This window comes from Monodelphis domestica, chromosome 3 (genome assembly GCF_027887165.1).
Source record: "Monodelphis domestica isolate mMonDom1 chromosome 3, mMonDom1.pri, whole genome shotgun sequence".
Classification (NCBI taxonomy): Eukaryota; Metazoa; Chordata; class Mammalia; order Didelphimorphia; family Didelphidae; genus Monodelphis; species Monodelphis domestica.
The window spans coordinates 495,059,429-495,085,172 of record NC_077229.1 but is presented as its reverse complement, the minus strand read 5'-3'; the positions used below and the strand labels follow the sequence as shown (position 1 = coordinate 495,085,172).

General features: G+C 37.5%; 1 protein-coding gene across 1 annotated transcript in view; it reads right to left on the bottom strand.

The window, feature by feature from the left end:
• CMYA5 (cardiomyopathy associated 5) overlaps nt 1-25,744 on the bottom strand; it is a 118,887-nt gene that overhangs the window by 12,234 nt on the left and 80,909 nt on the right. The window contains exon 10 of the mRNA XM_001381527.4: nt 6,589-6,722. Within this exon, the coding sequence (XP_001381564.2) occupies nt 6,589-6,722 (134 nt within the window). The remainder of the gene's footprint in view (nt 1-6,588; nt 6,723-25,744) is intronic.

Here is a 25,744-nt window from a genome sequence, read left to right as displayed (position 1 = left end):
GTTTACTTGGGTTTTTGTTTTGGGGTTTGGGTTTATGTAATTATTTTTTTACAGAAATGAACAATATGGAAATGTGTTTTGCTTGATGATACATGAATAATACAGATCAAATTGCCAGCTATGGAAGGGTGAAGTGAAGAGAGGGAGGGAGGGAGACAAGTAGGATCATATAACTTTGGAAAACTTATATGGAAAGTTGTTATATGTAATTGGTAAAAAAATATCTTCATCATCAAAATAAGCTAATAAATGTCTTTTCTAGCATGGGGAGAGGAAGGAGGGAGGAGCTGCCTGGGTATTTTAAAGTAATCAACAAACAAATATATAAATAAACTTCAATTTAAAAAAAAACAGAACCAGAACAACTCTTCATATTTTCTCAGTATTTTATTTTTATCCAAATTTCCTCACATATTCTCTTCAGAGAATTTGCCTTTTGACCTGGAAAACCCTTCAGAGGTTTTGTCCATGTTACTCCTCATTCTTTCCTGGCTCATGTCTTTTTTCTAGTCAACAAGCATATGTTAAGTGCCTGCTATATTCCATGACTGTGCTATACACTGAGAAGCAAAGATGGGAAAAAGACAATCCCTGCTCTCCAGGAGCTCAGTCTAATGAAGGAGACAACTGGCAAACTGGCAAAGAGCTCTGTACAAATAAGAGATAGACAGGATGAATCTGGCAAATACCTTAGGGGAGCTGTCTTACTTGTTATTGACACTCAGGGGTTCATTGAACAAAATTATTTCTACTATAATAATCTCAAAGGAAAAGCATAATGGCTAAGGACTGAGAGACTTCTTGCAGCCTTTCTGGACATACTGTTTCTTGAGGATGTCTTTCATTCTGTTTTTCATGTATTAGTCATTGTTGGTAACATACATGGCCCACTTTTGACTACCATATGTCTTTTCATTGCTTTTTAGAACACCTGCAATTTTGATTGTGCTGAGATCATGGTGTTCTATGATTTGTAGCTGTAGAGCAAAAGGGAATACTGGCATTAAAAGATGAGTTTTTGTGGCAGCAAACAATAAAGAATAATTGAAAATGCTGCACAATTCCTCAGATATGATACAGTCTCTTCCCCTTCTCTTATGAAACTCTGGGTCATACAATTGTTCAACACCTCTCATCATGGGTGCTGTGAGGTTCTAATGCAATAATAGATGTAAAATACTTTGCAAAAATGTTAAAACATTATATATTCACTTATTATTCATTATCTAAGTCTTCTTCTGCAGACCTAATGAGTTCAAGCAATGTTTTTAGAGCAAAAACAGTTTTGCTAACAACCAAGCTCTAAGGGGGAAAAGACAAATACATATTTCGTTAGTGGGTTAATATGTGTTGTTAATACTTTCTTAAGGCAATGAAATCAATAAAACAATAAATCAAGGCCTGATGTGTAGTGGTTGCCTATTTCCAAAGTGTAAATGCCCTCATAGTACAAGCTGGTTAGAGCTGGCTCCAGCACACCCCTGCCTCTCTCCTAGATTATTGCAATATTCATTTTCAAATTATTTGTTCTAATTATTCTCCCTTCAAGTCTCTCCTCACTATGGTCATCCTCCACATAACTGCCAAAGCAATTTCTTTGAAAAACAGCTCTGATCATGTCACTTGCCTACTAAGTAAACTCCAGTGGATCCCTATTTATTTCTCTATCCCTAGAATTAAAAACAAAACAAAACTCCTCTTCTTGGTTTTTCAAATCCTTAATAACATGGTTCCAAATGATCTTTCCTGCCCCATACTACATTACTCCATTTCCTGCACACTTCAGTAAAACTAGCTCCCTCTGTTCCCCACATATGCCATAACCATGCTTTGCACTGGCCATTCCCCATGCCTGGAAGATACTTCCTCTTCATGTCCACTATCTAGAATCACTCTTCAAGATGCAGTTCAAACAGCATCTTCCATGTAAAGCCTTTCTTGATACCCACAATTGATAGAGCTCTTTCTCCCAAATTTCCTTATATTTCACCACCTTGTGTTTATTTTGTATTTCTACTTGATATATGTACATTTGTGTTTGTTGTCTGCTCCAAGACAAATTTAAATCCTTAACAGTAGAAATTGTTTCACTTTTTACATTTATTTCCCCAATGCTTTAGCACAGTGTCTGGCACAAAGTAGATGCTTTTAAAATGTTTGTTAATTGGTTGATCTGCCTAGGATTCACGTCTATAAATGAACCACTCAATGTGTTAAGACTTCCACTGAATGTTGTAAATGGAGCAATATTCATTTTAAATTTACTTTATTTCTCTAGTGGACATGATTAGCCCAATTTCTTTTGAGTAACTATAGATTTCATTGAAAAGTGTTGCAGGACTCCATATAATTAGTATAATGTCCTATAAACAGGAGGCTTTGGAGAATCATTCCATTGACAGGAAATTCTTATAAATGGACTCTATACAGGATGTTTTTCCTCCTGTGATACTGGCAAATGCCTAAGGGAAGCTAAGTCTTATTTGATATAGATTCTTACGAGTCTGAAAATAAGTTTTCTCTAATGTAAGTGACATAGAATTGTATATGTTTTGGTATAGGCATAGTGAATAACTTGTTTCAACAGAGTTTTTAAGATTCGTTTTTGTTCTATTACATTAAATGTTATTCTGAAATAAAATAAAAGATGTAGCAATGGCTTAAATCTTTACAGCTAGCAGATAGTCCTGACTATTGATGTGGGACAGATTACCTACAAGAACCTGCCAGTTTTCCTCTTGCATTTTCATCAACGATACCTTTGAAGTGTGAATGCGTGAACTCTCATGCAAGTTTTGGAGAGATGAGAGAGTAGACTTACATGTAAATAGTTACTGATATTTTCTCAAATGCCTTTGGAGGTGGTAGTGGGAAAATGTAAAATTGATGACTTTTTCCATTCTTTAAGTATCTCTCCCTCATTAAAATATATTTCTATATATTTTTAAATTAAGTTAATTCCAACATAGATGTCTTCTGTGTATATTTGGTCAAGTCCAGCTTCTTTTTCTGATCTTTTAACCACTGTTCCTTTATTATACATGTAAATGGACTCTAGATGTTGGGGTTATTATTGTCATAGATGGGAATAGGTCACTATAGAAACATCAATATATCTATTTCATTTCACATTCGTTTATTGCCCTCTTTTTGGTTTCATCTATTAATGCATTTAAGATGATCTGGATTGACATTTTATGCCAAATTTTTTTACGTATATATAAATTTCATCTTTCATGTTTCTATTCATCAATTATTTTTCTCTGGAGATGGACTATCACAAGTTATTCCTCAAATATTAATTCTGTAGTTGCATATAATGTTCCCTTGATTCTACTTGTTTTGCTCGTTATTTCAGGTAGGTCTTTCCAAGTTTTTAAAAAATTAAAATTAAAAACAATTTTAATGTTCTTTAAAAATTGAAATTAAAAAAATTTTAATTAAAAAAATTAACCTGCTCATCATTTCTTATAGCACAGTAGTATGCCATCACAATCATATACCCCAACTGATGACATCCTCTTAATTTCTAGTTCTTTGCCACCACAAAGAGAACTGCTATTAATATTTTGGAATGTATATATATTTTTCCTCTTTCCCTGATCTCCTTGGGAAACAGACCCAGCAAGGATACCATTGCTGGGCCTATGGGTATATACAGTTTTATAACTCTCCAGGCATAATTCCAGATTGCTCTCCAAAATGATTGTATTAATTCATAGTTCCACCAATAGTGTATTAGTAGCCTTGTTTTTCTACATCTCCAACATTTATCATTTTGCCCTTTTATCATTTTAGCCAATCTGATAGATATGAATGAGATGATATTTCAGAGTTGTTTTGATTTGCATTTCTTTAATCAGTAGTGCATTAGAGCATTTTTTCTTATACCTATATATGACTGATTTTTTCATCCCAAAACCATATGTTCATAATTTTTGACCATTTATTAAATGGGGGGATGGTGGTTTTTCTTAAATATTTCACAAATTTTTCTACATATTTTTCATATAAGATTGAGATCTAAGAAACCTATTCTAAAAATTTCCCCAAGGTTCTTACTTCTTTCTAATCCTTATTACAATTGTTTATTTGTTACAAAACCTTTTTAATTTAATGCAATCAAATTTATCAATTTTATTTCTCACAATGCTATCCCTTGTTTATGCATAAATTCTTCTCCTCTCCATGAATTAAATAAATAATATGTTCCCTGTTCTTCTAATTTACTTATGACATCTCCTTTTATGTCTAGATCACATATCCATTATAATTAGTGAATGGTGTAAGATATTGGTCTATACCCACTTTCTGCCAAACTACTTTCTAGCTGTCCCAGAAATTTTTACCAAGTATATCTCAAAAATTTGGATCTATCTTTTTGTCAAATACAAGGTTATTATAATCTTTTACTGTTATTTGTTGTATGCTTGTTCTGTTCCGCTGATCTGCCATTCTATTTCTTGGCCAAAACCAGAGAGTTTTGATAATGACCTCTTTATCATACAATTTAAAATTTGGTACTAATAGACCTCTTTCCTAAATATTTTTTCATTAATTCATTTGATATTCTTGATCTTTTATTCTTCCAAATAAATTTTGTTATTTTTTCTATCTCAACAAAATAATTTTGTTTTGTAATCTAATTGGGAAGACATTGATTAAGCAGAGTAGTTTAGGTAGGACTATGCCAAATTCTTCATGGCCTTGTTGTCAAGCCAAGAAACATTTATTAAGCATCTTCTATGTGCCAGGCACTATATTAAGAACTGGGGATACAAAGATAAAAACAGTCCTTGTTCACAAGTCTCTCATAGTCCAATGGGGAAGATAACCTGCAAACAACTATGTATATAAGCAAAATATATACAGGATAAATAAGAAATAATCTTAGATGGAAGATGTTAGTATTGAGGATCAGAAAAGGCTTCTTAAAGAAGCTGGAACTTTAACTAAGTCTTGAAGAAAGTCAGGGAAGCTAGGAAGGGTGAAAAGGAGGAAGCGAGTTCTTCTAGGCATGGGAGGTAGCCATTGAAAATGTGCAATGTTGAAAGTTGGAGTATCTTTTCCGGGTAACAGAAAAGAGGCAAATATCACTTGATCATCGAAAACATGGAAGGGAATAAGTTGGGAGAAGACTGAAAAGGCAAGAAGGGGTCAGGTTATGAAGGGCTTTAATAGTCAAACATAGGATTTAACTAGATTCTAGAGGTAAATAGAACACCATTAGAATTTATTGGATTTTCTTCCATAGCTTCCTTTGGCTGTTTTGTAAGGTGCCATTATTCATAATCTTTCATCATTTTTTTCCATAATATTTTGAAATGACCTTATACTAAACACTGGGGTTGAGCTTAGTGACCATTTCTCTCCATTTGGCAAGGAAATTGTTTTTGCTGACAAAGGTCATGTCTAGTCTCTTAACTTACCTCACATTGGTTAAATTACAAGAAATGATTATAGTTATAACTTTTAATATCATCCTTCCTTGTGTCTGCTTTTTTGCTGGAAATCAGCAAGTATCGAGGTATATGGTGGCTTTGATTTGAAGAATCTTTTAAATTCTAAAATAGATTTATCTCCTTTCTTTATCCTGTGCAACAGATACTGGCACATAAACTCTAGTTATTGTCATGATGATCTATTTGATTACCCTCACATTTGAGATGAGATGACCAAGTATTCCATGCAATTATGCTTTTTGTTGCCTGTAGAGTCATTATAAAACTAATTCTACCAACTTTTATATTCACCTTTCCAAAGAGAATCTGTGAACTATCCTTCTATTTATCTGTCATGCTTTTATGACTTCTGATTTCACTTATAATGAAAATGTTAGTATGAATGTGATTACATTTCTCTAGAAGTCTGGCAACTCATTGGCATTTAGAGGAAAATTGTACATCAAGAGCACCAATCATATTTAAGTTGAATTGTGAGGAACAAATCTGGTCTGGCTTAATGTGAGCCATTGGCTTAATGTGTTAACATTCCTGAGCAATCTCTTTGCATTTTTATAGAGTATATTATGGAATAACTCAACAACGCCACAATCCAAAGAAATAACTCAATAATTAGAGGTGAAATGACCTTCCCAAAGTGACAAGGCAGGAATTAAACCTCTTTCCACCAGACCATGGGCTGCTTCAAGTATTAGTCACCAGAACAATCTAGAGAGTCACTCGAGAGCCCCATTTTCCTTTTGAGAGAAGAAAATATTCTTGGATGGCGGTTTGGGGGAAGAATGAACAGTGCCTTTATAGCTAGGGGTCTATAGAGCCCTCTAATGGTGAAGCAAAAGAGCTACATGGGAAAGTGGGGTTCCTTGGGAAAATCAGTTTAGATATTTTCAGTTAGTTCATTTCCATTTTTTCTTTATTAATTTTTTTATGTTAATAATAAATTTCCACATAAGTCAAAGTCATATGATCCATAATGTCTCCTTCCCTTCTTCCCTCCCCACTCCCAGAGCTGACAAACAATTCAATCTGAGTTATACATGTATTTTCATGCAAAACGTAGTTCCATAGTCTTCATTTTTGTAAGTGAATAATCAAAGTTAGTTCATTTCAGAATGAGATGCTTTACCTCTGGTGGAAATGAGGGCGGCTTCACTCTGTTCACTTGTCCCAAAAGCATTCACAGCTTTGGCATAGAAAAAGTAGTTATCATTGGGCTGGAGGTTAACTTTTAGCTGAAATCCTTTAATTCCAGAGTAAGATCTAAAAATAAAGCAAAAAATAATGCATGTTTTAGAAATAAAATTCAACACTCAATCACCAATTAAACTTCATTTCTGCAGAAATAAGTACCTTTTTTGTTCTTTTTTATGACAGTGGAGACAATTAAATCTCTCTCCACTGATACCAATCCATTGCTCAGTACTCTATCCATTTCCCTTTCCTGAATCAGTGAACTGAGTTTCAAGCTACAGTGGGGAAAACCCTGCATTTGGGCCCACTGAGGTGACCTCTAAGGTCTTTAAAGCTCTAAATCTATAATTTTTGAGCCATCTCCAAGGCAGAAGGATTATGGTTGGACTGACTCTTTGTTTATATGCCAGTTCCAAATGCTAAACATCTGGGTTTCGTGTGCTTGGAAAATAAGAGCTCTGTTTGATTGGTTAAAGTAAGAATACTAGGGCAATACTCCATATTATATCTCAGAAGGTGATTTTTCATTTTTGTCCCACCAGAGAGCACTAGAACCTGTCTAATATTCAGGACTTGTCCACTAAGGTTTTTTTTTTAATTGTCCCTGCTTCTAATGATTTATGGCACTGTTCAAAAAGACTTCCAGAACATCATTTGAGGAGAACCAGCAAAGATGCTTTTGGTTCATAAAAGAAACTAATTTAGAAGTCTGGTGACCTTCCAAGAATATATTTATTTTCTCTAGGATTTCTGTTTCCTTTGATCTTGGAGGGCCTATTTGGACTAAGAGGATGCTCTTAATTAATAAACTCAAATTTGAAAAAATACAGGATGGATCATGATTAAGTAAATGGTCATCATGTCGAAGACCATGAAGATTAATGAAAATGGGTTTTCAGGAAGAATAATATTGTTTAAAGCAAATTTGCTTCCAGAAAGAAGGAAGTGTTTCAACCAAGAAAACAATATAAAGCTGCTAATCTAATAATTTAAATAATAGAAGAATGGAGGAGGGCAGAGAAGGGATCAGTTGTGATGTTTTGTTACTAATGAACTTAGCTAATACTTTGCAAGCCCTAAATCTTATCAATATTTTCAAAAGTTTTCCTTTATTCATGATGGCTTCATGAACCTTGTCACAATATGTTTTCCCCTCTACCTGTTTTCTACTTTCTCAAGCTGCCTTGAAATCCTTGTTCTGACCATTTATACAATTTTGGATAAGTGCATTTTGCTCAGCATCTCCAAAGAGAAGTCATACTATAATCAGGGATCTTAACTTACAATCTGTGAACTTTAAAAAAAAATATTTTGAGAATTACATATTATAATTGGTTTCCTTTCTAATCCTATTTGTTTTACTTTATACATTTAAAAACATTATTCTAAGAAGGGATCCACAGGTTTTATCAGACTGCCAAAGTAGTTCATTATACACAAGAAAAAAGTTAAGAACTCCTGCTCTATGTAGAAGTCCTACCTAAAGATCCCAGCTTTGGGGACAAAAATCCACTATTTGACAAAAACTGCTGGGAAAATTGGAACATAGTATGGGAAAGATTAGGTTTAGATCAACATCTCAAACCCTACATCAAGATAAACGCAGAATGGGTGAATGACTTAAATATAAAGAAGGAAACTATAAGTAAATTAGGTAATATAGAATGGTATACCTGTCAGATCTATGGGAGAGGAAAGATTTTAAGACCAAGCAAGACAAAGAAAGAATCACAAAATGTAAAATAAAAAGTTTTGATTACATTAAATTAAAAAGGTTTGTACAAATAAAACCAATACAATCCCAATACAATCAAAATTAGAAGGGAAGTAACAAATTGGGGAAAATCTTTATAACAAAAACCTCTGATAAAGGTCTAATTACTCAAATTTAAAAGGAGCTAAATCAGTTGTACAAAAAATCAAGTCATTCTCCAGTTGATAAATGGACAAGGGACATGAATAGAAAATTTTCAGATAAAGAAATAAAAACTATTAATAAACACATGGAAAAGTGTTCTAAATCTCTTATAATCAGAGAGATGCAAATCAAAACAATTCTGAGGTATCACCTCACACCTAGCAGATTGGCTAACATGACAGCAATGGAAATTAATGAATGCTGGAGGAGATGTGGCAAAGTCGGGACATTAATTCATTGCTGATAGAGTTGTGAATTGATCCAGCCTTTCTGGAGGACAATTTGGAACGATGCCCAAAGGGAGCTAAAAGACTGTCTGCCCTTTGATCCAGCCATAGCACTGCTGGGTTTGTACCCCAAAGAGATAAAAATGAAAAAGACTTGAACAAAAAAATATTCATAGCCTCACTCTTTGTGATGGCAAAAAATTGGAAAATGAGGAGATGCCCTTCAATTGGGGAATGGCTGAACAGTGGAATCTGTTGGTGATGGAATACTATCGTGCTCAAAGGAATAATGAACTGGAGGAATTCCATGTGAACTGGAAAGACTTCCAGGAATTGATGCAGAGTGAAAGGAGCAGAACCAGGAGAACATTATACACATAGACTGATACACTGTGGCACAATGGAATGTAATAAACTACTCTACTAGCAGCAATGCAATAATCCAGGACAATTCTTAGGGACTTATGAGAAAGAATGATATCTGCATTCAGAGGAAGAACTGTGGGAGTAGAAACACAGAATAAAAACAACTGCTTAATCACATGGATCGGATGGGGATATGACTGGGGATGGAGACTAAGCAATCACCCTAATGCAAATATTAATAATATGGAAATAGGTCTTGATACATGTAAAACCCAGTGGAATTGCTCGTTGGCTACGGGAGGGGGTGGCAGGAGGGGAGGGAAAGAACATGGATCATATAACCATGGGAAAATATTCTAAATTAATTAATTAAATAAAAATTTAAAAAATGCAAGTCCTAAAAAATGTATAAAGAAAAGCAGAAAAATTAGCTTGAGCATGAACCTTAAGAATAGTGGTCTTTCGTAATGGACTTCTCCATTAGTGGCGGTGTAATGTCCCTGAACAACTTTCAGGGATCCAGGAGAAAAAAAACACCATTCATAAGCAAAGGATAAACTATGGGAGTGGAAACACTGAGAAAAAGCAACTGCCTGAATACAGAGGTTGAGGGGACATGACAGAGGATAGACTTTAAATGAACACTCTAATGCAAATACTATCAACAAAGCAATGGGTTCAAATCAAGAAAACATCTAATGCCCAGTGGACTTACGCGTCGGCTATGGGGGGTGGGGGGAGGAAAAGAAAATGATCTATGTCTTTAACGAATAATGCTTGGAAATGATCAAATAAAATATATTTAAAGAAAAAAAAAAAAGAATAGTGGTCTTTAAAGTTAGAGCCCTGAACCCCTAGTGGACTATAAAAGTACCCCAAGGGAGAAGCAATCAGGTCAGATGCAATCATCCCAACAATAGCCAGTCATGGAGCTTGCCTCTTAGACAATCCTTCCCTTCCATTGTGTCTGTAACTCTCTCCATCCACCCTCCTCCTTCTTGGTTTCCCATGCCTGTGCAAGCCTCTATCTTCTCCCCTTCTGCTCTGGGTCAGAAGTCCCTCAGGGAAATTTTAAACTGACCACCACCAGGCATTGGCATCAGCAACTACACACGAAAAATCTTTCAACTCCCAATGTGTGTGTGTGTGTGTGTGTGTGTGTGTGTGTGTGTGTGTGTGTGTGTGTATGCTCTAACTCCAAGATCAGCTTGATGTTGAAATCACCATCCTTCTAGCAACCTAGATTAAAATCCTCTGGGTCATATTGAGAATCATCTGGGGTTCCTCTTTCATCCTCTCTTCCACCCCACTCCACTCCTGTCCCATTCAATCAATTGCACTTTCATTTTTAGCTTATCCTTTTTAAATTTCTGGTTTTGTATAAGTTTTTAAATAATTTATAGTAATTAGTACATGTATACATTATATGATTTATAAACAAATGTACATATGTTATATGTATATAATAAAAAACTGTTCATTAATAAGAGTGTGTGATCAAAAAAGGTTTGGAGACCATTAACTTAGAAGACCAAAAAGTCAGCATGTGTAACTGAGAATAAAGGGTAGCAGCAGCCAAAATCTATTTGAGTGGTTGATGTTCAGTGCCCCTTGTTTGGAAAGGTCAGTACAAATGTCTCAGATTTTATTGGATGCTATTTTCGTCCCTGTCTCATGACTATGTCTTTGGAGAGTATTCTATCTTTAGATACACCAAGAATGGATCAATGAAACTGAGCCACGGGTTCAACAGAGATGAATTATACTTAAATTAAATACTGGAAAAAAGCATATCGCTTTGATTAGCGGATGTAATTCTTAAACTCAAATGACTAAATATTGTTATTGAAGATTATATGTTATATTTTAATACATGGGTTTTTAGCAGGCAAATAGGGTTAAGACTAATACAAAAATTTAAAGTACATGTTGATTTAATGGGTAGAATAAGTAGAAACATTACCAATGGCTACCTCCCTTTTGCTTAGAAAGGTCACTATGCCTGACCTGAAGTTCTGGATATTTCCCTTCCTTTTTAGGAATTTTCCTCTCTACCTAAAATTCTCTTCATATTTAAATGAATAGAATATTGATGTTATTGTTCAAATGTTATAGTTGTATCAGACTCTTTGTGACCCCATTTTCTGATTTTTTTTTTTTTTGGCAAAGCTACTGGAATAGTTTGCCACTTCCTTCTCCAGATCATTTTACAGATGAGGAAACAGGCAAACAGGGCTAAATGACTTAAAGTGGCCAAAGTCCCACCGCTATAAGTGTCTGGGGCCAGATTTGAACTCAGGAAGAGGAGCCTTTCTGATCCCAAGCTCAGTGCTCTATCCACCTAGCAGACCAATTACTAGACTAGCAGCTTTGCATTATTCTCTAGGTTGCTCAACTTCTCTTTTCCTGCTAGGAGCAAATTTACTTGAAACAATATTCCTTCTAAAAATCTGTTTCTATGAATCTTCTTGGTCTTTGGTATGATGACCACTTATTTAATTGTAAAACAAGAAACAATTCCTAATCATACAAATAATAACAATAATGATAATGAAACAAGGCTCCAGCAACACACATATATCAGTTCACCTTCATTGATTCACTCACAATAGCACAGTGGTATAAGTGGTCAAAGGATTGTTATCCTCATTTCACAGATGAATGGCCTCAGATTGTGACATGTTCAAGGTCAAAAAAATATGTATTGTCAGAAGAACTCGACTGAAGAGTTGGATTTATTCACTCAAACCCCCCAAGAATTAGGTCTTAGGACCCTCACTTCCCATGGTTAGCCACATAGGACCAGAAAGGCAAATTAAGTCAAGAGTAACTTGGGGTGCAGGCAGGCCCTCCAAAAAGAGAATTCTTCATATTGGACCTTGTATACTCATTGGCAAAAGACTGATCCAACATCCACCAATGAGAACTAAAGTATGCCTATGTTCAGCACAAACAGTTTGTTTTTGCTATGTCACAGTGTGAGGACTAAGGGAAGCCAGCAAGTTAAGTAGAATAAATTCTGCCCCCCCTCCTTCCTTTCTCTTTCTTTCCTTCTTTCTTTCCTGTTCATTTGTTTGTTCCTTCCTTCCATCCTTCTCCTTATCTTGCCCATAGAAATTATTCACTAGCCTCATTCCATTGTTGGTCCATCCAGAAGCATTAGCCTTCTTTTGCTTCCTACATTGGTGGGTTCACCCTTTCTTAGGTGGTCTACTGCTGACTAGAGCTCGCCATATTGGTCCTGGACTTAATGCAGATACTAAATCAGCTTTAGACCTAGAGCAGATATTACAGGTGCTCAACACTATGCACAACTCTTTTTTCATTATTTTAATCAAATTAATAATTTAATTGGTTTAAGATACTTCAATAAGGAAGATCCCAAAACAGATACTTGCTCTAGAACATCTAGTCTTTTTTATTTGAAAAATTGTATTTAATTAATTGATTTAGATTATTTTTCCATGGTTATATGATTCATGTTCTTTCCCTTCCCTCCTGCCACCGCACTCCTGCAGCCAACAAGAAGTTCCACTGGGTTTTACATGTAGAACATCTACTCTTTAGAGAGGTTCCCAAGCCCCGTTAGGTTGTGACTTACTCCTAATCATAGAGCCAGCATGAAACCAAAAAAGTACTCAACCTTAGGTAGTCCTGTCACAGAGATCATCATTCTATGCACAACTTCATGATGCTTCTTCATTTTCAATCCAAAGTAAGAGACAAAACTTTCTTAGCTTAGCGTATGCTGATGAGTCCAGTGACTTCAGTGAAGAGAAGAAATTCTATTTAAACAGCCAAATGCCAAGCATTTCTTATCTTTATTAACTTTGCACTCAAGTTTTTGTATTTTTTAAGTTTTTTGTTTTTGTTTTGTTTTGTTTTAAAGGAAAGAGAGGGATAATAAGAGAGGTGCTGAAGCATGAAAGAGGATGAAATATGGAAGTAACTAGGACTCTAAATGCATCCTTAATACTTCTTTTAATCTTTGATATCAAAGCTCTGGGCATAAAAATGGAAAGCATTCAACATGTTGAGTTGCAAACCAACATGTTGTTTTGTTTACACATCCAACATCTTCTCAAGCACACAGAACAGAGAATGAGTGAGACTCAGAAACAAAGGTTTGTTTCCATGGTTTTCCACTCTGAAAAAATGTGCTTTGATGTCAATCAAAGTCTTTCCATCAACAGTCATTGCCTTTTTTTTTTAACTGAATGAGAACTCCAAACATGTGGCATCAGTGCTCCAGATGGCCACGTTTAAATCCGAGGCACTGTACCCTTCCTCACTCTGGGATTTAAAAAGAAAGCAGAACCTCCCATCCACCCACCCAACTTGTGGTACTCTCACCTGAACCCAACTGACAGAGAACTCTCTTTGTTCAATTTACCTTTAGGATTCAAAGTTGTAGACCTAGGAGAATTATCTAGGGTGCTGTCAGTGATACACTCACAAAGCCAAAGAATAAATGAGGCAAATGGTTTCATTTAAGTTTTGGGGGGAAGGAATGGGCCTATGATTTCATTGGTATGGAGAAATTCTCTCTTCATTGGTATTAAAAAAACACTTTAACCAAAACCTCCCCTGCAACTTAGAATCTTAGAGAGTTGCCTGGTCAAACAGCTCCTCTAAGAATGGGGTTATCTCTTAACATATACTATGCTGCTTCTTTTGCTTAAGAGCAAATACATTTATTCTCTGTTGCTTCAAGGGGCTAAAGTGGAACCAAAGGATAGTGTGAATCTTAAAATTTCTCAGACTCTACCTTAGAACATTTGGTTAAGGCTATTCCCCATTTAAACAATGGAGGTACTTGGTCAGGAATGTATTGAGAACTCTGACATTACTCTACCCATACTTAGGCATACTTTAGGGGAAGATAAAAGTGGTAAACTCCTGATGGAACAATGAGAAAAAGTCCCCAATCCATACTTATAGTGAGGCAAAAGCCCTTAAGCTAGGTCTATTTTTAGATCTAATACAAAAGAGTGCTAAGTACCTATGAAGGTCAAATTAATCACTAACAGGTCAAGCAACTTACAAAGGGCAAGTTTTGCAAAGGGATGTAAAGTACTCAGAAGATATAATCTACCAAGAGAAGGTGAGAACTAAAGAGTGGTGAAAACTAAGAATGGGCTGTCCTAGGAAAAGCGTCTACTGTGATTGGTAGACGTGAAAATTTAGGGGAGGTGACACAAGAGAAAATGTTCTTTAAAAGGAAGGAGCTTGAGGCCTCTGGAGTTAGTTCAGCTTTGGAAGTTGAATTGGAGGGTCTCTCTGAAGAATTGGAATTTTGCTTGGGACAAAATCTTGTGGGAGTGATTAAAGACTGACTTAGTTTCTCTTTTAAAGAGAAACTTTTCCTACTATTTCCTCTTACTCTGTCTCTCTCCCTTTCCTTAATTCCTTCATTTGTATTAATCAAAATCTCCATAAAACCCAGCTGACTTGGGTATTTCATATTTGGGAATTTTTCCCATAGTGACCACTTATTTTTGATTTAAATCAAGACACTAAAATTATCTTTACAGTTTTGGCAATTAAAAGTCTTGAACCCATATTTTCGCAGTCACGATAGAGGCTATGGGGCAGTTCAACAAAATGAGGAGCTTTCTAACCTTTTTTTTTTGTTCTTCAGTCTCTTCAATTGTGTTCAACTCTTTGTGGGTTTTCTTGCAAAGATACCAGAGTGGTTAGCCATTTCCTTCTCTAATTAATTTTACGGAGGAGAAAACTGAGGCCAAAAGGGTTAAGTAATTTAACCCAGAGTCACAAATCTAATAAGTATCTGAGGCTAGATTTGAACTCAGAAAGAATTCCAACTCCAGGTCTGATTCACGGTCCACCTAGCTACCCTTCTAGGGCCATCCAAAAATGGGACAGGTCTTATAAAGTGAGGAACAATGGGCAATTAGAAGTATTTAAGCAGGGTCAGGATGGTGGTTCCTAAAGGCTTTTGAGGGCAGGATTTCTTCTAGACACTAAGTTGGACCAGATGACCTTTATGCTCCCTTCCAACTCTTAAGATTCTATGATTTGTTTCATCCTTTAGTTTAAAACAGCCAGACAAAAATACTGCTGCAATTTTCCAGGGACAGACACAGTAGAAAATGAAGACTAAAATCAAAGGGCAATACTATAAACCACAGCAGTGGTGAATGCCTACAAAACATGATCTTGTGCAGTCTCAGGGAAATATGACTTTGGGGGTTATTTTTCTTTAGATTCTGAAAGTCCTTTTGGAACCTTGAGATTTTTGTTTTGAGGGAGGAAAAGGCAAAACAGAACTTGAGTGAACCAGTCATATAAAATACAGGTTCCCACCAGAGGTGGGGAGGGAAATCCACTCTTAAAAACCTCCTTTAACACCTTTTTATCTATACAAGACCAAGAGCATAGCCCATACTGAGAGAGTCCTGGTCCTGTCTTACGACAAACAACCTATAGAACTGAGTCCCCTTCCACTGTACAACAGGTGGCTAGGGATGAATTGTTTTTTAAAGCATAGGTTGGCATTGTAGATAGACAGAACACCAGGCCTGGAGTTCTGAGGTCTTGGGTTCAAATTTGAACTCAGACACTTTGTAAGTTATGTGCTGGGCAAATTACTTAACCCTGTTTGCCTAGCGCTTGATCTTCTGTCTTAAGAGTTTCTACTAAGCCAGAAGGTAAGGGTTTAAAAAAACCCCAGTTAGGGATCCCTGGCATTCCTGTTGGCACCACCCACAGGCAGTCAGCCAGTCAAAAACAAAATAGCCATAGAAATTCTTGGGGAAAACAAAAGAAGCTACAGTTCCCCATCCAAAATGCTTATAAGCTGAAGGGGAAAATAGGGAAAATATACAAGAACAAGGAGAAAAGATTTATCTATGGCAGATATGTGTACTCTCTCCTCTAAAAAGAAACTGGAACTGTGATTTCTGTGGAATAAAGATCTCTCTGTACAAATGACAGTTGGCACCTTCTCAGTAACTTAAAGTCTGAGAGAGCTGCCTAGACCAGTGGCATCCAACTAGTCTGTACATATGGATAACTTAAGGCTGCATATTGACAGTTTTAAAACGCAATGTCTGTTTTATTGTATTTTTATTTATTTTGTTAAGTATTTCCTAATTATATTTTAATCTGGTTTGGCAGCAATCTGCAGTGTTGTGAGTCCATGTGGACCCTGTATTTAGCATGTCTGTCCTAGAATATTGAGACATTAAGTGACTCACGGCAGTTGGGTAACTCAATGGATAGAACACCAGGCCAGGATTCAAACCTAACTCCAGATACTTCCTAGCTGTGTGACCCTGGGCAAGTCATTTTATCTGGATTGCCTAGCCCTTGCTGCTCTTCTGTTTTAGAATTGCTACTGACAGACAGAAAGTACAAGTTTAAGAAAAAAGGAAGAAGAAAGAGGAGAAGAAGTAGGAAAAGGAGGAAGAGGAAGAAAAAGAAGAAGAAGAAGAAGAAGAAGAAGAAGAAGAAGAAGAAGAAGAAGAAGAAGAAGAAGAAGAAGAAGAAGAAGAAGAAGAAGGAGAAGGAGAAGGAGAAGGAGAAGGAGAAGGAGAAGGAGAAGGAGAAGGAGAAGGAGAAGGAGAAGGAGAAGGAGAAGGAGAAGGAGAAGGAGAAGGAGAAGGAGAAGGAGAAGGAGAAGGAGAAGGAGAAGGAGAAGGAGAGGGAGAGGGAGAGGGAGAAGAAGAGGGAGAGGAAGCAGAAGCGGAAGGAGGAGGAGAAGAAGAAGAAGAAGGTCTTAAGTCTATGTCTTGCTGGATTCAGGACTCACTCTCTACCCACTATACCACATTTCCTCTCACATCTCCAATCTAGACTCAGTGAAATGCTCATGAAACTTCACAGTTCACTGTGGGTTCTACATGAATGTTTGTTTTGATAACTGCTTCTGAAAACCTTTCCATGATTTCCAGCCTGAGATATAAAATATAATTTATATAATTGAATATGGTTCTCTCCCCCACTTTATCAAATAGAACATATTTCAATGTTATAAAGTGCTACTAGCTTTGAAACCCGTTCATCACTTTAGGTCAGGGGTTCTAAATTTGGAGTCAGTAAACTTAAAAAAAAATGTGATGACTATTTCAGTGTTATTGGTTTCTGTTGTAATCCTACAGACTTTATTTTATGCCTTTATAAACAGTTATTCTGAGAGGGGTTCAATATGGACTGCAACAGATTGCCAGATGGGGTTTGGGACACACAGAAATGCTTAACAACCACTGTCTTGGGAGATGTCCTATGAGAACTTCTGTGGCTAGCTAAAACAGTCATTCCACTGTAGCCAATCTGGTGAGAAGCTTCTTTATACTGTATTAGGCTGGACAATATGCAGAGCCTATTCCTGGACCTCTCCCTGATGCCTTCCCCATCGTAGGAAAAGGTGTCAGAGTTTTCGTTGCTGTATCCCCACCCCCTACCCCAATCTGAGAACCCCAGGTCACCTCTATGCTACAAGAAGTCATCAAAGTAGATTAGTGGAGGCTAGAAAAAGTCTTACCTAAGGGAATGTCTTATTTGATGACAAGATCTCTTACCAACTTGGGCTAATGGTCTAGGATGTCAGTTTGTTGATACAGATGGTTCACGGGACTGGATTGAGTATGCTGACCCTAGGATTTGATTCCTGATGTAGTTTTATTTTCTTATGCTTTACCTCTTTTTTTCTTAAAAAAAAAAAAGCATTTGTGTGGACAGACAATTAAGGGGAGGAACAGCTAGGTAATTCAGTGGGTAGAGGCTAAGGCCTGAAATTAGGAAGTCCTGCATTCAAATCTGAAATTACACACTTCCTATCTGTGATCCTGGGCAAGTCACTTGACCCTTATTGTCTAGCCCTTACCTTCAGCCTTGGAACCAATGGGGAAAACATACATTGATTAATTGAACCAGGTCATTGATATTTTGGTTAACTGAACACAGTAGAGATTTTTAATGTATGATTTGTAGGCTTGGCTTTTAAAATATGTTATATCTCAAACTTAAATTTATTATAATTATATTGTTCATTATTAATATATTATTTTATTATGGATATATTTTATTCTATATTAAATTTTGCATAGAAATATATTTCATAGTCAATTTTAATTTTTCATGTTTTGTTTCACATGTTTGCAAAAATTCTATTTCTAATATAATTGGTTTTCTCTGTAATCTTCTATATTTTATTTTATGCATTTAAAGAGATTATTCTGAAAGGGGGGTGGGTCTTTAGGTTTCACCAGACTGCCGAAAAGCTAAAGAATATTGGAAATATCAGATGTTAAGCCAGGAGATGAGTTCAAGTTCTAGTTCAATCCATCAATAAGTATCCATTAAGCATCTGTTTCATACATGTCACCACTGCTTAGATACAAAGACAGAAGTGAAACAGTCCATGCTCTCAGAGAGTTCACATTCTATCTGGGAAGACAACAATGTACACATAAAATGAATACAAAGCTACTTTGTGGGATGGGGAAGAGAGAGACAACTGTGCTTCCCATAGAAGGTGATATTTCAGCTGAGCTTTGAAAGATACTAGGCATTTTGAGGCAGAGATGAGAAGGAAAAGTATTCGAGGCATGGAAGACAACCATGCCACGATGTGGAAGAGGGAATGTTCCATGTGAGAAATAATGAGGACTTCTGCCACTAGCAGACCGTATAATCTTGGACTTCATCTTTCTTGGCCTTGGTTTCTTCATTTTACAAAGGATGAAGTTGGGTGATACGATTCCTACATTTCCTTGGAACACTATCTTTCAATCTATTTTAAATGCTAAAGGAATAATATATTCATCAGAGTAACCAGAGAAAAATGGGTTTAGCCCAAGAAAGTACTGTGAATGATGGACTAAAAGTTAATGCTCTGAATAAATGATCTGTACTAAAGTCCCTCTAGGAAAGAAAGAGTTCTACCAAAGAATAGTCAAGACCTACTGGATGAGACTAGTTGAAGACATGGCATCTACTCCAAGTAGAAGGTGGAGAAGGAGGAAGAGGAGGAGAAGGGGGAATAGGAGAATGAAATTCTAAGTGATTCTAAGAACTTTGGTAAAATAAGACCATTCACGTACTAGACACTCAGACATCAGGTCCTTATCTTACAGATGTGGAGACTGAGGCACAGTGGATTTGCATTCTTCAGTAGATTATCTTTTTAATATTTAATATTTCTTTGATGATCAAAGATTGTCAAGTCAGAAGGTCATGCATCTCACACTAGAGTTGACTGATTTCTGACTTTTACCCAGCCTAGAACTTTATCCAGCTTTATCTAGAAAGGGGAAAAAAGCAGGGAGTTGGGGGAGGAGGGCAAAAGCTGGAAAGCTGAATTCACTCCTGCTTGGGCGCCAAATTCATTTCAGAACTCCCACTTGTTCATGCTTTTCTGTACAGATGGAGCTGCAGGTGGTCCCGGCATGGCAGGACCCACTGTGACAGACTGTGGCATTCCTACCCTACAAAGCCAGCAGCATGAAAGCCAGGGAGAAAAATCACATGGCAGGGATGGTCATTACGGCCTCTCTGACTCAGGGAAGAGGTCAGGTTTGGGGAAGTTTGCTCCAAAATCATTTCTGGCTTATTGAGTCTCACAGATTTGTCATCAGATCCATACTTTCTCCCTTCACAGCCAGCCCACACAGTTAGTCCCTGTATTGTATTTCTCTCAGCTTTCCATCCTCCGCCCCCAGCTCTGCTGACTCCTCTCCACCCAAGAGAGAGAGAGAGAGAACAGCTGAGAAAACAGCAGAGTGGGGGGAATTTTTTTTAAGTATTTTGAGCCCACCCGACCTGGGAAAAGCATTCAGAGAAAAATATGAAAGGGTGAGGTGGAGCTCCCCAAGCCCACGCGTGGTAAGCAATGGATTGTCACTTTCGCCCACTGCAAAATCCCATTGGGGCCAATTTCTGGGACTTGATCTAAAATACATAGAGAGATGTATTCACACACATGTGGATTGTGGAATAGAGTCACTTTCTCTTCTATTTCTGCCACTAAATCACAGGATTTGGGTGCACAGTATGTCAGTACCCCTCAATCACCCACTATTAGAGATCCCTTTTGGCTTAAATCAGATTATCCAATAATTCCAATAATAAGGGAGCCAGAACCAGGCTGAAGACAAATTCATTCTTCTCTTGTTAATAGTATAAATCAGAACTTCCTATTGAGAAGAGGGAACAACCTACATCTCCATTTTTTTTCTTCTTATTTCCTTTCTGTTCTTCTCTTCTCATACCAGTATGAGAACTTAGAAGGTTGTCTGTACCATTGACAGAATAAGCTCACTTGCTTCTTGCTGTATGCCTTTTGGATACTAAGAACACTTCACAAATTCTAGATCCCTCTGGAGACTCAATCTAGTCAACTGATTAGCTAGGGAAAGGGAAGAGGGAAGGAGAATGGCAGAGCCCTGTTATTTACTATTGGGTAATCCTGGGCAAACTTGAGTACAGGGCCTGGAGTAAGGACATCTTCCATAAGTTCAAATCCAGCTTCAGCTACTTCTTAGCCATGTGACCTTGGGCAAGTCACCTAACTCTGCCTCAGTTTCCTCATCTGTAACATGAACTAGAGAAGGAAATGGCCAACTGCTCTAGTATCTTTGCCAAGAAAACCCCAAAAGAGATCATGAAGGGTCAGACACAACTGGAAAAAAAAAAGACTGAAGAACAAAAACTCTTGGGCAGGCAATTTACCTAACATTTTAGGACTTTAGTTTTCTCATCTCTAAAATGGAACTAAATGACCTTCAAGTTTTTTTTCAAATCTAGATCTATGATACTATTGTAGTTCTAGCTGGCAGATATTTCCCCAGGATCACAGAGACACTGGAAGACCTTCCCAGGATGAGACCAAATCTGTTCAGAGGCATTCAAGAGAATTCGGTTTGGGAGGCCAATAGACTTGAGGAAAAGCTCAAGATTAGGGAGGCAGGAAGGGGAGGTAAGAAGCAAGAATAAGATATAAGTGTGTGAGCATACAGACCTTAGAGTGAGGGGAGGGAACTTTGGCACATGGCTTGAGTGGAATAAATCTCCTACTAGGCCAAACCAGCTGTTGTGGCATTTGGAGCAGTCAGAAACCAATCAATAATTCCTTCTTCCTTTTGGTTTTCCCAGTATCCATTACTGGGAAACTTTGGGTGCATAGTTTAAAATTACATTCTTTTCTTCAACAACTCTGTCCCTCGCTAGCTGGAAGTAATGAAGTGACCCACTATAATCCTCTCCAAAGCTTTCTCTTCCTTGTTTGAATGCTTATCTACATTTCTTTGTTAATCAATATTGTTAATAAATTTTGTAGCCATCAACAGAGCTTTTGTTCAAGCCTTAAGTTTAAGGCATGATATTAAAAGGACCATAGGCCAAATAGGAATAAAATAAAATTTTAATCCCAATAAATCTATCTTCTAAATATAATGTATTCCCTATTATCTTAGACTATAGGAAGAAACCAAAGATATAGAAGAGAACCAGAAAAAGCACCAGTAGAAATGTAAATCAGATTCCTACTGACATACCAGACCAGAAGATACAATACTTTGCTTTTTGCCTCTATACTAAGTTGATTGTTGGGGGAAGGGGGGAAAACGAGAGAGAAGGAGAGAGGGAGAGAGACAGAGACACAGAGAGAGAGAGAGAGAGAGAGAGAGAGAGAGAGAGAGAGAGTGAAAGAGAGAGAGTGTGAAAGAGAGAGAGAGAGTGAAAGAGAGAGAGAGAGAGAGTGAAAGAGAGAGAGAGAGAGAGAGAGTGAAAGAGAGAGAGAGAGGGAGGGAGAGGGAGAGAGAGGGGGGAGAGAGGGGGGAGGGGGGAAGAGAGAGAGAGAAAGAGAGAGGGATGGAGGGAGGGAGAGGGAGAGAGGGAAGGAAGAAGTGATACAGGGAGGAAGAGAGGGAGGAAAGGAAAGAGGGGGAGCAAAAGAGAAGAGGGAGAGAGAGTCAAAAGAGAAAAAGAGAATGATGGAAAGAAAAGTGAGAGAGCCCAAGACAGGGAGATAGAGATAGAAACAGAGAAAGACAATGAAACAGAAAGATAGAATAAATAGAAAAATCATAACAGAGAGAGACATGCACACAAAGAGAATGAACACAGAGATGAGCCCATAGCAGAATGAGGTGGAGATTGGTATGGTTGTCCTTGAGTTTAGCCAAAAGGTGCTGCATCACAGAATCATAATCCACAAAAGCTATGGTATAAGTGTTTAAATTTTTAAAAAAAGTATTTACCAAAGGATCTCTGCCCTTTCCCATTGCATCTCAGCTAAAGCTGAGACTGGCCCTTGCTAATAAATAGAAGAGACTGATTTCATACTCTATTGCACTTAAGTCTCCCCAAATGGAACAGTATCTGATTGGTAAAGAATAGACCAAACTTGTTTTGCTAGTTACTATGAAAAACTGACAGCCTCATAAAACCCCCAGGAACTACACAACTGCTAAAGTAAAATGAATTCTTCATCTTTTCCAACCTGTCAGACCCAGGTGATCGTCTCACCTCCCTATCTCTCACCTCCCCACCCCTAACACATATACCTTGAGTATGTAAGTACAAAGCTAGATTAAACTCTTACTAGTTTCAAGGAAAGTGCTTGGCTATAATTTATTAAAACCATATCTGTGGACTTTTTTCTCTCATTCATAGGCTAGAATATAATATAATTATCTGGATTTTCAATGATCCAACACATGGATGAGTATGGACCTTATTTGTCGAGTGCTACTTAAAGACTTATGTTGATGAGATTTAGGGTGGGAGCTGATTTATTAGTTATATAAGATAAAAAAAATTCCACTCATCAAACCCAGGAAGCACTAAACTAGCAGGGTGAGCTGTATTATATGCCCTACACTTGGCAGCTTTCCAGCATGTCACTGGAAGCCATCTGCTTTTTCAAAAGAAGTAAAAGGGGCAAACAGATTCATCATAAAAATGTTCCCTTTATAGCTCACTTACTGGAGTATTTGTCGTTCATTAACTTCAGTTGTGTCCAACTATTGTAAAAATGAAAAACAAATACTGGGAAGCGATTATCTAAGTCATATTGACATTTATTGTCAAAAGTTGTAAATTATAAACTGTAATTTTGTCCCAACTCAGTTCATCCCAGATCAGCCAAAGATCCAGTGCTTATGTCACCCACATGTAGAGATTCAAATCATACAGACCCATTGCCATCCCCTTAAAAGGGGAATTGTCTTCTGAATGCCTCTTCTCAGAGGTGATCAGAGAAGGCCACTATAAAGTAATGATCAATTCCATATATAGTAAAACTCAAGGTCACTTTTGACAACTTCAAAGCCAACTGAGGTACCATACTCTCTGGACACCTTCCAGGATGCTAGATGCATGTACACAGCTCCTCTTGGCAAGGATATCTTGCCAAGGCATTTCAGAGAATTGTCTTTGTGATTTTTACTCATAATATGATCATTGATTATTGACTCCCATTCACAATTATTCAATTAATTGAATTATTCCTTGTTAATTCTATTATAGTTACAAGTTATTATTATAATATTGACCATCTAAGAGGATTTTATGCAGAAGTTAAACACACAAAATATTAATAAGACAATAAATATATCCTAATTAAAACAACTTAAATAAATTATCTTTTGTACTATTCATGACCCCATTTGGGGTTTTCTTGGCAAAGATAAGGGAGTGGTTTGCCATTTCCTTCTCCAGCTCATTTTACAGATAAGGAAAGTGAAGCAAACTGAGTTCAATGACTTACCTAAGATCACACAGCTGGTAAGTATCTTGGATTCTAATGGTGTTAGGCTTCTGGGAAAGACACTTACCCTTGGAAGTTAGGTGGCTCAATGGATAGAGAGTCAGGCCTAGAGATGGGAGGTCCTGGGTACAAATCTGGCCTCAGACACTTCCTAGTTGTGTGATCCTGGGAAAGTTACTTAACCTCAATTGTATGCCCTTTACTGTGCTTCTGTCTTGGTATTTATTCTTAGAATGGATTCTGAGAAAAAAGGTAAAGATACACACACAAACACATAAACTATTAACCAGTGAGGGTTTTAACACCAGAAGCTTCTGAATGACAAAGGAAGTTGACTCTGCAGCTTTAAGCTGCCAGGTTGCTGAGATGAAGACAATTCAACTTCTGTTGAGTGATAACTTGTAAAACAAGAGCCTTCATAATGGTTCTCTCTCTCCATCTTACTCTGTATGTGTGTCTATGAATCTCTGCCTCAAATTTTATCTCTCTGCCTTTCTCTGTCTCTGTCTCTGTCTTTATCTTTGATTTCCTGTCTCTGTTGTTTCCTATGTCTCTGAATCTCCATATGTCTCTGTCCCTGTTGCTATCTTTGTGTCTCTGAATGTCTATAAATCTGTTTCTGTCTCTGTTGATCATTCTTTCTGGTCCTCTCTCTACCTTTGTTCCTGCCTCTCTCTCTTCCCTCTGTCTCTGTTGATCTTTCTAAATGTGTCTGTCATCTTTGGCATTAACAACACTGGAATCCATCTTTCTTTTAACATCAGGCAGCAGTTAGTAAATGTATAGTAAGTAAAAGTTCATTTCATTCCACCCAGTAAGTGCTTACAAAGCTCTCTCTGGGCCTGGTTACTAGCAAATCTGTTTTCACTACCCTAAAAGAGGGAGGATTTCCATTTTAAAACCTTCTTCCTTCCTTCCTTCCTTCCTTCCTTCCTTCCTTCCTTCCTTCCTTCCTTCCTTCCTTCCTTCCTTCCTCCCTTCCTTCCTTCCTTCCTGCCTCCCTCCCTCCCTTCCTTCCTTCCTTCCTTCCTTCCTTCCTTCCTTCCTTCCTTCCTTCCTTCCTTCCTTCCTTCTCTTCTGTCTTACTCAATACTCAGTATCGGTTCCTAGGCAGAATAGTAAGCACTAGGAAATTGGGGTTAAGTGACTTGCCCAAGGTTTCATAGCTAGGAAGTGTCTGAGGCCAGATTGAACCTAGGACCTTCTCCAGGTCTGGTGCTCTATCTACTGAGCCACTTAGCTGCCCCCCCCCCCACTTCCCCCACAAGGAGTTTTCTATACAAATCTTACCCAGGTTGTCTTGTTTAGATTTGAACTTTCATGTATAAGATGTACTTAAAGCCCACCATGCTTGCCTATGAAGGGATAGTGTCAGAGCCTGTGATTTCATTTGTATGGAGAACTCTAAGGTGAGGACTTTCCTATAACAATACAATTTATAATCTAGAAGGTAGCCCAGGCTCCCAGGGGCATATAGGTGTTACCTAGGGTCAGGAACATTTTCTGGACCTTGTCCCACGTGGGTGTTGCCCCACCTGGCCAAAGTCACTTCAGCAAATACTAGAAAGAGAGAAGCTTCACAGTGTCTTCTTCAAATCCTCCTCTGCCCCAGAGGCAATCCCCTCCCCAATCCTCAACCCTGTTCCTCTAGGGATTTTTCAGAGATTTTGCCTGAGAGTGATAGATGTAGGTGGTTGCTCCGGGACTCTTCCAGTCCTGATTGATGGTTTCTATAGCAACATAAGATCATCCCAGAGGTGAATTCCAGGCCTCCCTGACACTGCTAGAGGACTTCACCTTGGTAGGTTCATTTGAGCACTGATGCCCCTTGTCCATGCCACCTCTC